The 14075-nt window shown below is 37.5% G+C and overlaps 1 protein-coding gene across 1 annotated transcript in view; it reads right to left on the reverse strand.

Moving 5' to 3' along the window:
- The window catches only part of LOC106053243 (uncharacterized protein CXorf65 homolog), a 34906-nt gene extending 21753 nt beyond the window's left edge, over positions 1-13153 (reverse strand). The window contains exons 1-2 of the mRNA XM_013208766.2: positions 12931-13153; positions 8695-8862 (exon numbers count right to left, since the gene is read on the reverse strand). Of these exons, the coding sequence (XP_013064220.2) occupies positions 8695-8836 (142 nt within the window). The 5' untranslated portion in view covers positions 8837-8862; positions 12931-13153. The remainder of the gene's footprint in view (positions 1-8694; positions 8863-12930) is intronic.
- Positions 13154-14075: the final 922 nt, after the last annotated feature.

Raw genomic sequence — 14075 nt, forward strand, 5'->3', positions numbered from 1 at the left:
TGCTATTCAGCACTGCACTTGCCTACTGAGATCTACTCAACTCTACCACTTCCTCAGTTCTTCAAGTGAGAACGGTTTGTTGTAGTCTTCATTGTTCTCTGATCTGAAATCAATGGGGTGTCTTTCCTCCTTGATTTTGACTTTTTGGAACTCTGGCGTGTAGTGTGCAGTGGATGATTTATCTGCTATTGAGGATTCAAGGCAGTCAGCTAAATCTCTGGGGGACGTAACAGTTCGTCCTTGGTTTTTCAAATGCCCTATTGCATTTGATTCTCTCCCTTTAATCCGCCTTACTGCCTTCCCAACCGCTCTAGCAGAAGTTTTGGCATCCAGACTGCTAACAAAATTTCTCCAGGAATTCCTTTTGGCTGACCGTATAGTTTGTCTAGCCTTCGCTCTAGCTATCCCAAATAGCTTTAGTTTTTCCTGGGAAGGATTCTTTATAAATGCAGCCAGTCGTTTTTTCCTATCGCCAATAGCACTTTTGCAAGCTGTATCAAACCATGGTTTGCTAGGCCGTTTTGGATTTGCAGAGGTTAGGGGTACAACTTTCCTGGCTATACTTAGTAGCTTGCTAGCAAAGGTATCAGCTGGGTTCTGTTCATCGAGGATATTTTCTGTGATATCCTCGGAGCATCTTTTTTGGAATTGTTCCCAATCGGCCTTATTCAGTTTCCACCGCTGAGGTCGTCCCAATGAAGGGAGATTGTTAGTAATGATGATTGGGAAGTGATCACTTCCCCGTAGATCATTGCTAACTGACCATTTAAAGTCGTCCAGAAGTCCGGGGACGCATACGGTGAGGTCAATGCATGTGCAAGTAGGTCGGTGATGCATCATTAAGTATGCATAAATCATGTTGGAGGAAGATATCCTCCAGCATACGACCTCTTGTGTCGGTATTGTTGGATCCCCACATGGTGTTATGGGCATTGAAATCCCCAAGGATTAAATAAGGCCGGGGGAGTTGTTTCAATAGGTCCTCCATGTCTGTTGGGTTTAATGGAGCGCCTGGTGGTAGATACAGGCTGCAGCAAGTGATAACGTTGTAAAGGGTTATCCTAGCTGCTACGGCCTGTAATGTGGTCTGTAGTTCTACCCTCTCATGGGGGATGCTGTCCTTCACAAGGATACAGACTCCACCTGATGCTCTCTCTGCATCCTTAACATTCTTGCTGTAAGCACTGTAGCTTCGGAAACTGATGCTATCTTTCAGAAATGTTTCCTGTAAGCAGACAGCTACAGGAGTCTCAGAGTCCATCAGTAGCTGCATTTCCTCATAATTGGCCTTGAGGCCTCTACAATTCCACTGTACAATTCTGGAATCCATGGCTTATTCTAAATGACCTACTTGGAGCTATTTGGCCATTGGAGGCCCCCGGATGGGTTTCCCTTTATTCCAGTGACCTTGGTATTTTTATTCTTGGGTTTGGATGGAGAGGAGGACAACCCCCTTTTGGTGGAAGTCTTTCTCTCTGGGGAGGGGAGATCCCTCTAGTTAGAGCGGAGGTCATTTCCTCCTCTCTCACCTCGGGCATCCTCTCCGCTTTGATTTCTCCCCTTAGGGAGTTGGTCAACCTCTAATTCGGTAGAGGTTGGGGTGTCTGGCTGGGTTCTCTGAGGAGAACCTGTGTCAGACATGATGTCTCCGGGTTCTCCCGGAGTGTTGGTTTGTACATGCTGCTCAGTCTCCATGCTCTCATCAGCGAGCACAGAGAACCTGTTCTTTAGCATGACAACGGGACTTTCCTTTTTCTTCGCAGGTGTGTTCTTTGGCGGTGTTTTCTTCTAAGTTGGAGGAGGAGGAGGAGGGGGTGGTGGGGTCAATATGTCCGTCTGTGTGGCTATGGATCTTCCTATCTTAGCAACAGCCTGGGCGTAGGTCTTTGTCAAGCCGAATTGGCCCTTGGGTAGGGCCAATACAGCCGATTTCGCCTGGCTGAAGGTACATCCATTTCTTGCCTTGTACTCCTGCACGGCAACTTCTTGCTTCCAAATAGGGTAGTCCTTGGAGTAGGCTGAGTGGCCAGCGTGACAGTTTGGGCATTTGAACTGGGCTGTGCAGCTCTTGTCCTTATGACCCTCTCCAGCACATCTGGCACACACAGTGTTCCTCTTGCAGACTGCCGCGCCGTGTCCATAGCCCTGGCACTTGAAGCACCTCATGGGGTTAGGTATGTAGGGCCTCACTGGAACTCGTAGGTATTCTGTCTTCACATACTCTGGCGGTGTCCTAGTTCCGAATGTGAGGATAATAGTGGCGGTTTTGACCTCCTCACCATCCCTGTTCCTGGTAATGCACCGGGCATGGGTGACTCCTTCAATGCCCTCCACTATTTCCTTCTCGGAACATTCCAGTAGGTCCCTAGAGCTGATTACACCTCTGCTGGTGTTCAGACTCTTGTGTGGCATGACTTCCACTTGGAGATCACAGAGTCTTCTGCATCTTAAAAGCCCATCAGAGTGTGTCTTGCTGTCTACTTCTACAAGGAGTTCCATTGTTTTGTGTAGCTTAGACACACTCTTGGGCTCTCCCACTACTGACTTGAGTCCCTTATAGATAATAAAAGGGCTCAACTTGGTCAGGCTTTTTCCCTCCTCTGTGCATCTAACCACCAGAAATGATGGCCAGGTGGCACAGCTTTTTGGGACCTCCTCTTTTTTATCGTCAATTCGTCGTTTCTTGCCCAGACATAGGTCTGGGGCAAGTAGTTTTGTGTGTGTTTTTTTTTCCATATATATTTTGGTTAATTCGGCACCTGTGCTCCCCACCCGCCATCGAGTCCAACAAGGGGACGGGCCATTCGGATGTCCAGAATGAGCCCGCCAGGGCTACACAGGTGCTATACTCAGTCAGCTGCTACATCGGACATGTGTCCGATACAGCAGCTCCCTGATTGACCCTCCAGCCACCGCCCTCCAGCATAGGTCGTCGACCTATGCTGGTAGCTCGGCATGACCAGCCGGTTGACCCAGAGCGGGCCATCTGGGCCTCAGGTCTAGGGGAACTTGGAGCCAAAGTATTGTGTTGTTGTGGTTTATCCTCAGATAGCCACCACTCAAACACCAGGATCTCTTTATCCCCCCTTACCCGTCGCAGTCCACGGCAAACGGACTGGTCTAGGACGTAGTGAGATTTTAGAGATAAGGAGACAGAGTGATGATCAATGAAGGCAGACTGAGGAAAAGAGGAGGCAGACACAATGATAGAAAAGAAGTAGGACACTTTTGAGCTCCAAAAGTGCTAAGGAAAGAGGAGGCAGACACAATGATAGAAAAGAAGTAGGGCACTTTTGAGCTCCAAAAGTGCTAAGGAAAGAGGAGTGCAGTTTAACGTCTCGGGACGCTTGAATATCGACAAAATTTAGAAATGAAAAGCCCAAATGGAAAAATTGAATATCGACAAAATTTAGAAATGAAAAGCCCAAATGGAAAAATTGAATATCGACAAAATTTAGAAATGAAAAGCCCAAATGGAAAAATTGAATATCGACAAAATTTAGAAATGAAAAGCCCAAATGGAAAAATTGAATATCGACAAAATTTAGAAATGAAAAGCCCAAATGGAAAAATTGAATATCGACAAAATTTAGAAATGAAAAGCCCAAATGGAAAAATTGAATATCGACAAAATTTAGAAATGAAAAGCCCAAATGGAAAAATTGAATATCGACAAAAACTAGCAGATTCAAAAATAAATAAATCTCAAGATATATACCCAAAAATGTCTAGGCATATGTATTGTACTAATCTAGATCTATATAATTTATTTTAGGCCTTATTGTTTACATTTAATTTTCTTTGGTAAATATGTCCAAAAAGTTACGTGTTAACAAAGGGGACGCAAAGGCATTTTTTTAAAGAACAAAGATTGTTTGTATTTGCATTGTAGTTATTTTATATTTTAGTATTAATTAGGCGAAAGAGACTTTATTACAAAATTTTAAGACAAATTAAATTATTAATTATGTGAAGCTGTTTTATCGGTCCAAGTAGAACTTTTCTACGTTAGCAGCAAGATCGATTCAAAAGGTTCTTCTAAAGAAAACATTTTAATGCCTCTTTAACAACGTCTACCCCGTATTTACAGCAGTACAAACCGATTTCTCTCGACATACATACCATCGTAATAGTGACGTTTTTTGCTTGAACAGAACAGGTCCGCTACAAGACCCGCTACAAGACCCGCTGCAAGACCCGCTACAAGGCCCGCTACAAGACCCGCTGCAAGACCCGCTACAAGGCCCGCTACAAGACGCCTTTCTAAAGATGAGGAAGGAAACAAGCCCAATAGAAAGTGGCATGAACTACTGCAGCTTTTCTTCATAAGAAGTTGTGGTAGGGGACACCCCGGGGGTCTAGTCCCCTATACTTTGATGATATCATCTGGTCCCCTAGACTTTGATGATATCATCTGGGCCCCTATACTTTGATGATATCATCTGGTCCCTTATACATCTGGTCTCCTATACTTTGATGATATCATCTGGTCCCCTATACATCTGGTCCCCTATACATCTGGTCTCCTAGCCTTGTAACACACATTTCTGATGTTGATCTTTTAATAAAAGAGTTTTGATTGAATATTTTTATGGTTCGGTCGCATGATCTGAGAGTAGGACCACAGTAAAGTCATGCACAAGACTTTTCTTTGATGGTGCGGTGTAAGGTAAAAATTTTACTGCCTGAGCCTTTCATCCCTCAATCAACCGTACGACACGGATCAGCCACTTCCTACAGACAATGCTGACACACGCGTGTCTTGATTCACTTAGACCAGAAGTATTGAATGAGGAACAAATCAACAGGAACTAGCTTTGAAAGAGTTTTAGTTTGTGACAATTCTTGTACAAAATTACACGGAGACAATGAGATGAATCAATACCTTCTAAAATCTAAGACAAAGTTCATAAAATGTAAACTTGAAACTTATGTCAAAAATAAAGGAATATATATATATATAAAGATATAACTCTATATATATCGCGTTCGAATCTCGGTGAAGACTGGGATTTTTTTTTGGTGGGGGAGGTTATGGTGGTTGGTCGTGGTGCTGGCCATATGACACCTTGTCCTTAATTGTTGGCCAAGGAAACAGATCACCTTTACATCATCTGCCTTATAGATGGCAAGATTTGAAAAGAGACTGAGGGGTGGGGGTGCTTAACTTACTTTTGTGTAGGTCACAGTTTCCCAAAATCCTAGTATTAAATCATAGTCATGACATTTAAATACATCGAACAACGAAGGATTTGTACTTTTACATTCGATAATATTGTATTATGCTTGTGATGTTCAGTTTTGTTTAAAATCTAAAGTAATTATCTAGTATTGTTAATTTTGGCAAAGCTATCTGGCAGATATCTCAATATTTTATAAGGATACAGAAGTTTTTTGTTGTTTTTTTTTTTGTTGTTTGTTCTTATTTAGTCATTTTGAACAATATTACATAGTCTAGGTGAAATCCGGAGAACAATTGTAACGTTACAAAAGTTGGTATCAATTTTTTTTTAATTGCACAAAAATTTCCTGGAAAATTTATTTTTTTTGGTTAGTAACTAGAAGTAAGAATCTATATACCTATTATGTGCTATACAATGTGACTCTTGGAAATGTGATGAGTCTTGTAACAAGAAGGCAGTCTTAGGATGCGGAAATTATGACAATACGAAGCCAATTTAAACCCATGGTGGGGATATATCAGAAAATTCTACAGTACAGATCTATTATATTCAATTGTGATGTATATATGTTGAAGAGCGATTATGGCTTTATGTATAAGATATATATATATATATATATATATATATATATATATATGACATACACATATAGAGTTGAGAGAGACGAAGATATAATGATAAACAAACATATAAACAAATGAGAAAAAAAAATAGTTTAGTACTTTTGTAAGGCGAGATAACTCTGGAGGCCTAATATTTGAACATTGTTTAAAAATGTAAAAAAAAAATTGCAGCAATAATGACGTCATTCATGTGATGTGTGTGTGTGTGTTCTAGACAGCTTGAACACTGACTGATCAGACCTATGACGTAGCAACGAACTAGTGGTCTAAACTGCCCACAGATTTCGATGTCGAGTGTTAGTGCTGAGGGCTTCTGTAACGCTTTGTCTCGGCTCTAGTAATCCCTAATGCAACTAGAATTAGGTTTGAAACATTTTTAATGCCACAATACGCTCTTTATTAATATCTAGGAGACATGAGACTCTTGAAATAATCTTAAAGGGAAGGAGAGCATAGTGTTGGTGTTGCTTGGTTTAGTTTGTTCATTTCATTTGCATTACTAGTTGGCCTAAACAAATCTAGTTCATCTCAACAGTGTTATAATTCAAACAATCTATTCTTCCTTTGGATTGATTTCATTAAAGCATTTGGAATATTAATTCCTGGATAGTTTGTTGTTTTGTTGTTGTTTTTTTTTTGTGATTTCTTCCTGACCAAGTGTGTTGTGTTCATTTTAAGGACAATGAAACTATTATTGCAACTAGAAATATCCACAATCAAGCAATACACAACGCGACCACAACCATTGGAATATATATGAAAGAAATACATTTGAAAAGGAATGTTAAGTTCATCTACTCCCTTAATTATATAAAGCTTTTAGCAGAATAAATAGAAGCATTATGACAAAGTCCTTCCATGTTAATATTTTCTTTAAAATCTACTTAGTTCTTCTACAAGTCGTCTCCAGTTATTTACACTGGAAATAATCCAAACCGATCTAGGGCATGAATTTAGTTTCGACAACTCGGTCTAAAGTTAGCTGAGTTACCGATCCTTTACGGAGTAACGAGTCCACATTGTATACACAGGTCTAATGTGACTCTACAACGTGCAATGGAGTGTACAAATAGGATAACTAACAGAAACAGATTCAAGAATGTGTCAATGCATTCATTCTTAGGTGGAAATGTGTCACTACCAGAACATGACACAACTGGACTGGACAAAGTTGTAATTGAAAGGATTGATTGAACTATCAGAACAAGACATAACTGGACTGGACAAAGTTGTAATTGAAAGGATTGATTGAACTATCAGAACAAGACATAACTGGACTGGACAAAGTTGTAATTGAAAGGCTTGATTGAACTACCAGAACAAGACATAACTGGACTGAACAAAGTTGTAATTGAAAGGATTGATTGAACTATCAGAACAAGACATAACTGGACTGGACAAAGTTGTAATTGAAAGGATTGATTGAACTATCAGAACAAGACATAACTGGACTGGACAAAGTTGTAATTGAAAGGATTGATTGAACTACCAGAACAAGACACAACTGGACTGAACAAAGTTGTAATTGAAAGGCTTGATTGAACTACCAGAACAAGACATAACTGGACTGGACAAAGTTGTAATTGAAAGGCTTGATTGAACTACCAGAACAAGACATAACTGGACTGGACAAAGTTGTAATTGAAAGGATTGATTGAACTATCAGAATAAGCATTAACAAATAGTAAGGGTGGGGAGGAAGTATGCATTATAAATAACAAAAGTATTTGAGCTTATTAAATATCATATTTTATCATACTTATGGACTTTATTTGTTGTAAGTCAATGGACAATCTATTTCTCTTGTTTAGTGTGCTGCAACTGAGCGCTAGTCCGCGAAAATGAATTTTTTTCCCATGGGAAAAATCCACAGATTTTGAGGAACTCTTAAAGCAACAGATTTCATTAAAACAGCAGCTTCGATTATACAAACACCACACGAAGAAGGCTAATTTCATTTTACAGAGAATGTCTGATACCAAAAATGTTATAGAGAATGTGTGATATAGTGTCTGATATAGAGAATCTCTGTTATAATGTCCACCATAGAGAATGTCGTTATAGCAGCTTATAAGAGCTTTTTCAAGAAAGATGCATTTCCAAAACACTCACGATTCTTAAAGACAACCTGCACCCATTAAACCACTGTTACATAAGATCTGAACGAAGTGGTCGTCTCCTTTCCATTAGGACTAAAACAGAAAGATTTTAAAACTCCTTTATTCCACTTTTGGTCAGAGTGTTACAAGATCAGCTGTCGTCATCGTGAAGTACATAGAAGTCAAATTCATAAAGCGCTGGTTGGGAATGTTTATGTGTTTCGTGAGTGAATGTTGTTCGAATTTTTCATCCATATTGTTTTTGTAAAGTAGTTACACTGAGGTTGTCAATAGTAATCAAACTGAATTTCCATTTGATTGGATCAATAAAATTATCTTATGCTATACAGAGAAAGTCACATTGTAAACTGTAGAGTCATTTTCTGAGACGATCACAATACTTTGGACTGGGCAGATGTTATTTTGACTTTGAAGAAAGATTTTAATGAATCCTTTGCTATTTTTTAAATCAGTTTAACTTTAAGTTGACAAAGTCATAATCATATCTGAGACTGCTGGCCCTATTGCCACCCTCAGACCCCACTTCGGGTAATGATTTATGAATGAATGTAGACCAAGAGACTACAGAGATAAAGAAATAAAGCACATTCCAGAGATTCCTGTTTATGGCATTCAAGTCTACTTTCATTCATGAAAAGCTTCTCGGAGTGGTTCAGGGGGTTTCCACATTAAAAAAGAAACCTTTAGATTGAGGTTTGATTTCACACAGGTTACATTTCTTTAGTTTTGACTTCAAACCGATATAGATCTATTATCAAACAAAATTACCGTTTTCGTCCGACAGATCGATTGTTTTGTTTGTGTTGCCAAACCCAGCTCTCCTCTTGATGCTGGTCAGTAAGTTAATGACCGCGCAGCTTGGGTTGACCAGAAGACTTTCGTTGTTTCCAAACTTGACGATGACAAACATGACTAAAGGTTAGCGTGACCTCTGGCCTGTTAAGTAGATAGAATACTAAATAATAATAAAAAAAAATAAAAACCGCTTATATTAAAATGCACTAAAAAGTAGAAAATACAAATAAAACGTTGGATTTGTTTAATTAAAGTGAAGTCTCACAAATCTTTACATTAACGTACAGTCTTTGTTATAATCTTTACATTAACATTGAATTATTTTATTTGACTCTAGTTATCTTTCAATTGGTCTGAAGCGATCATAGCCTTTTCTTTTCTTTAAATGCTTAAAGCATGGTCAGTGCACTATGGTCGAGTCACTCAAGTGGACCAGTTGGGGGGGAGTGAGAGGGAGTGGGCATACTAAAGAATCTTCCCGTGCTGCCTTGTCAAAAACAAATATTTCAACAAGTCTAAATTTGAACTGAAGCCTCCAACCTCCCAGATATAAGGCCGACCATTGCACATTTCTTTGTATTCGTTAAGACATTTGTTTTTTTATTATTATTATTGTGTTAGAAACGAACAAGTATTCATTCTCTGGCGCTGCCAGGGTCGAGTTTCGTTAAAGAGAAACAAAATTCATTGTAGTCCTTTCATCAGTTTCCACTAAGGAATTTTCTGGTGATGTGACAGGTCTGCGGCAGTACCACCTTCTGACAGGCAACGAGGATGTTCCTAGGAATGTTGAGGGCCTTGAAGGTATCCGTGAGGTCAGTTGTTATTATCCCTCGATTGATATAACAAATGGGGTATATTGTTATTGTGCCTCACTTCCATAAACGCTTTATCTCCAGTGTTTAGGTTCCCATACTTTCTTTGTGTTTCCAGTTCAGTTTTTCTTACATTATGAGACAGTCGTACGGCGATGTCAATAATGGTAGCGGTTAGTATTATTATACTTACCTAACCTAACCAAGAATATTTTTGTTAAATCCCATCTATCTATCCATCTATCTATCAATCTACAAATATATAGGTAGAAATCTCAGCATTGTTTTCTTTAATATCTTTCAATTATATTTTATAGTTTGAACTTTTCTCACGGCTCACAAAATAAAATAAACTTTATTCTAGAGAGTTCACAGAGTAATAGAACATCGGACCTTAAGTACAGCTCTTTCCAAAGAAAAACAAGCAAAATAGGAAATAAAAAACTTATAAAAAAAAAAACTTATCTAAGGGAAAAAAACTAAAAATCACTGCCATATATATCAATACTGCTGGAAAAATCTCCTTTTTTTCTATTAAACAAAAAATTAATTAAAACTAATTAATTAAACTAATCCGATAAGTTTCTTATAGATTGATGAATTGTCATCAACTATGAATAATTATGCAAAATGTTCACTTGAAACGAGAATGGGAAGGTGAAAAAAAAAACGTGTACAAAATGTACAAAGGGGAATAACTGCATATATACACTCGCAATTCTCAATAAGTAGCAAATCTTTCCCTAATTCGATACCGAAGAATAAAATTAATTAACACTAAATAAGTAGGCTGTACAGGTGCGTACCGTCACAAAAAAAAAAAAAAGTTTGTGTGTAAGACCAACTCATTTTATTTCTATTAGTGCATTGTTTTTGCTCAAACCAAAAATCATTGGAATATATCAAAGTTTTTTTTTCTCTCTTTATTAGTAGCCCTCGAAAGGGGAAAAGACGCTATTAGTTTTGTATGGCCTGTCTGTCCGTCTGTCCGTCCATCCATCCCGTTTAGATCTCGTAAACTAGAAAAGAAAGTGAAAATCTGACATCACAATATTTGAGACCATTCAAAGTTCTGATGCAACGGCTACTTTTTTCTTTTCTGAAAGCAAAAAATCTAATTTTTTCAATCACTTATGCAAGCAGTTTTTATCTTATCTTATCTTATATAATACAGACGTTACTTCAAAAAAGAAGATGATCGTATCCTACGCGTCATGAATTTAGTCATGCATATTAACCAATGACTTAAATTCTGACAAGTCACTGGTTTTCCTGGCTAGCTCAGGCAACCCATTCCATGCTCTAATAGCACTAGGGAAGAAGGAGTATTTGTACAAAATTGTCCTAGCATATGGGACGAGGAATGTGCCTTTATCTTTGTGTCTTTCAGAGTATTTTATTAAATTTTGTTTTTGTATTTGAAGATTATGGTTCAGTGTTTTATGTATGATTGCTACTTTACTTTTGAGCCTTCTGTCCTGAAGGCTTTCTAAATTTAGTGATTTTACTAAAGGTGTTACTCTAGTCAAATGTGAATATTCGTTTGTTATGAATCTCACTGCTCTATTTTGTGTCTGTTCCAGTTTCTTAATGTTTTCTTGAGTTGAGGGGTCCCAAACGGAGGATGCATATTCTATTATTGGTCTAACCAAGGTTAAATAACATTTTAGTTTTATGTTCTTATTTGATTTATAGAAATTTCTTTTAATAAATCCTAATGCTTTGTTTGATTTTTTGTAGTTTCATCAATATGTGGATTCCATGACAGTTTTTCATTTATTATAACACCTGGGTATTTTGCGTTTTTAGTCTGTGTTACTGGTTTGCCATGAATAAGATAAGTGGAATTAATTTGTTTTAGTTTTTTTGTTACTCTTAACAACTGACATTTTTCTGGGTGGAAAGACATGCTCCAATTTGATTCCCATTTCTGTAATTCATCTAATTCTCTTTGTAAAATATCTGTGTCTTGTGTTGTTTTTATTGTTCTATATATTATGCAATCGTCTGCAAATAATCTGACTTTTGTTCCTGAGGTAATGCAATTTGGTAAATCATTTATGTAAATTAAAAATAGTAGTGGACCCAAGACTGTTCCTTGAGGTACACCTGAGTTAACTGTTATCGGTGTTGATTTAGAGCCATTTATTATTACAGTTTGTTCTCTCCCTATCAGAAAATCTTTAATCCACTGATGCAGTGGACCATTAATGCCGAAATATTTTAATTTTTTAAGCAAACTATGGTGGTGAACTTTGTCAAAAGCCTTAGAAAAATCTAGTAAGATAGCATCTATTTGTTCACTATTATCTAAACCTTATGAAAAATCATAAAAATACACCACTTTTACAACTATTCACTATTAATAGTAACAAACACTTGAGGCTCTTTATTAGGGGGGGGGGCAATTTGCCATATTCTTAACACATTTATGCAAACGCTTGTAGTTTTTTCTGTCAATTTTTTAAAAATATATTTGTATTGTTAAGTTTTAGTAAATTGTGTTACAGTAAGTACTATATTTACACACAAAAAAATGTTTATTATTTTAAAAAGAAAAAAATATTTAGTATGCATTTAAGTCAGACATAATTTAAAACAACAATTAATAAGTAGGTTTTTTCATATTATCGCGTGAACTACAGTGCCACGGTTGCTATAGAACACATTAACCAAAGAAAAAAAAAAAAAATTTTTACGGAAATGTTTTATTCTTGAGGAATAAGAGAATGGTCCTTTACAAAACAATTAGATCAATTAGATAGTCATTATAAGACATCAGTTAGGCCAGGTTCACATCTAACTTTACATTCACTTTCACTTATCCTTTAGTCTGCTGGACCGCTGGGGCACCACACGAGATCTGTTAACCTTTTTCTCTCCATTATTTTCTGTCATTTCTCTTTAATAGCATTTCATTCTGATAATATTGAAACCTGCCTTTTTACCTGCCTGGGATGACCACTTTGGGGGCCGATTTTCAGTTTGTGTTTCCACACAAACTGTCTTTGTAACCTTGTTTTGAATTAGTTTTGACTTCAACACCATACATTGAATCAATAAACAAACACAAACGTTTGATCACAATTGTAAGATTGAACCTGATGGTGAAACAAATTAGCATTACTTTATCGTGTGAGTGTTTTGGCTAGTGTATTTAAAAGCTAAGAACGTCTAGTAGACAGATTGTACATTTTTAATGTTAGACTTTTACATATTTAAGTGAAGAGTATATTTAAACAATCAATTTAAAAACAAACATCCGATATAGACTATTTTGTACTATCCACATAAAACTTAATATTTGAATGTAGATCTATTTCCTACTGGATGGAAGAGATATGGCAGACTGTAGTAAGGACCTACTGAAATACCTAGATAAAGTGTTCAGTACCTGCTAAGTAAATACCATCACGTTGATCCTAGCAATCCGATCTCTTTGACTCCAGTAGAAATCTGCTCATAAACACAGAGACCTTTTCTCTAAGTACCGTTATGTTCTGGTCCACAGAGAACTTGTGAGAACACAGTCAAGGGCTGTGTTTTTAGAACACACATATCAACACGCTAAGCTGACTGTTATCGCACATGACGACATTAGGTTTCCTCACCTTTGACCTTCCGTCGCAAGGGACGCCCGCTGCAGGGTATGGCGACTTGGTTTTGTAAGCAGAAATTTGATTAGTCGTAGATCGATTAGCTGTATCGAATCGTGATCAATGTAGCTACTACCATAGACAAACAACAAGCGTGTTTTTTTTTAAAGAACTTTGTCTGCTGAATCTATTCATTAGCGTGATTCGTTCAAGTCACGCACTAAATCTTTACATTTACAAGAGTTTAAAATCTAATTGGAATCAATTAAAGATTTAACTCTAAAATCGATTGGCATTTTAAAAAATGTTGAAGTGTGTGTTGGTCATTGTACATACGTAATTTTTTTTCTTTCTTGTTAATGGCAGTCTTTTCTTTTTAAAACACGCTACCACATCCAGTGTCGATCTATCGGGCTGTTAGCTTTGTCCTACCATATCCAGTGTCGATCTGTCGGGCTGTTAGCTTTGTCCTACCATATCCAGTGTCGATCTGTCGGGTTGTTAGCTTTGTCCTACCAAATCCAGTGTCGATCTGTCGGGCTGTTAGCTTTGTCCTACCATATCCAGTGTCGATCTGTCGGGTTGTTAGCTTTGTCCTATCAAATCCAGTGTCGATCTATCGGGCTGTTAGCTTTGTCCTACCACATCCAGTGTCGATCTGTCGGGTTGTTAGCTTTGTCTTACCACATCCACTGTCGATCTGTCGGGCTGTTAGCTTTGTCCTAGTTTTATGTTTCTTTTTTTTTCTAGCGGCCTTTCTGTCCGTACGTCTGTCACAATCAGATTTCAAAAACTAAAGAAAGTTATATATATATATATATATATATATATATATATATATATATATATATGACTAAAAGTGAACAGAAAACATTTATTTTAATTAATTAATTGAAACGAAATTTTATGCAGCGAGTTTCGTGCAGTGGCTTGACGTCCAAAG

The sequence above is a fragment of the Biomphalaria glabrata genome, chromosome 3 (assembly GCF_947242115.1).
Source record: "Biomphalaria glabrata chromosome 3, xgBioGlab47.1, whole genome shotgun sequence".
NCBI lineage: Eukaryota > Metazoa > Mollusca > Gastropoda > Planorbidae > Biomphalaria > Biomphalaria glabrata.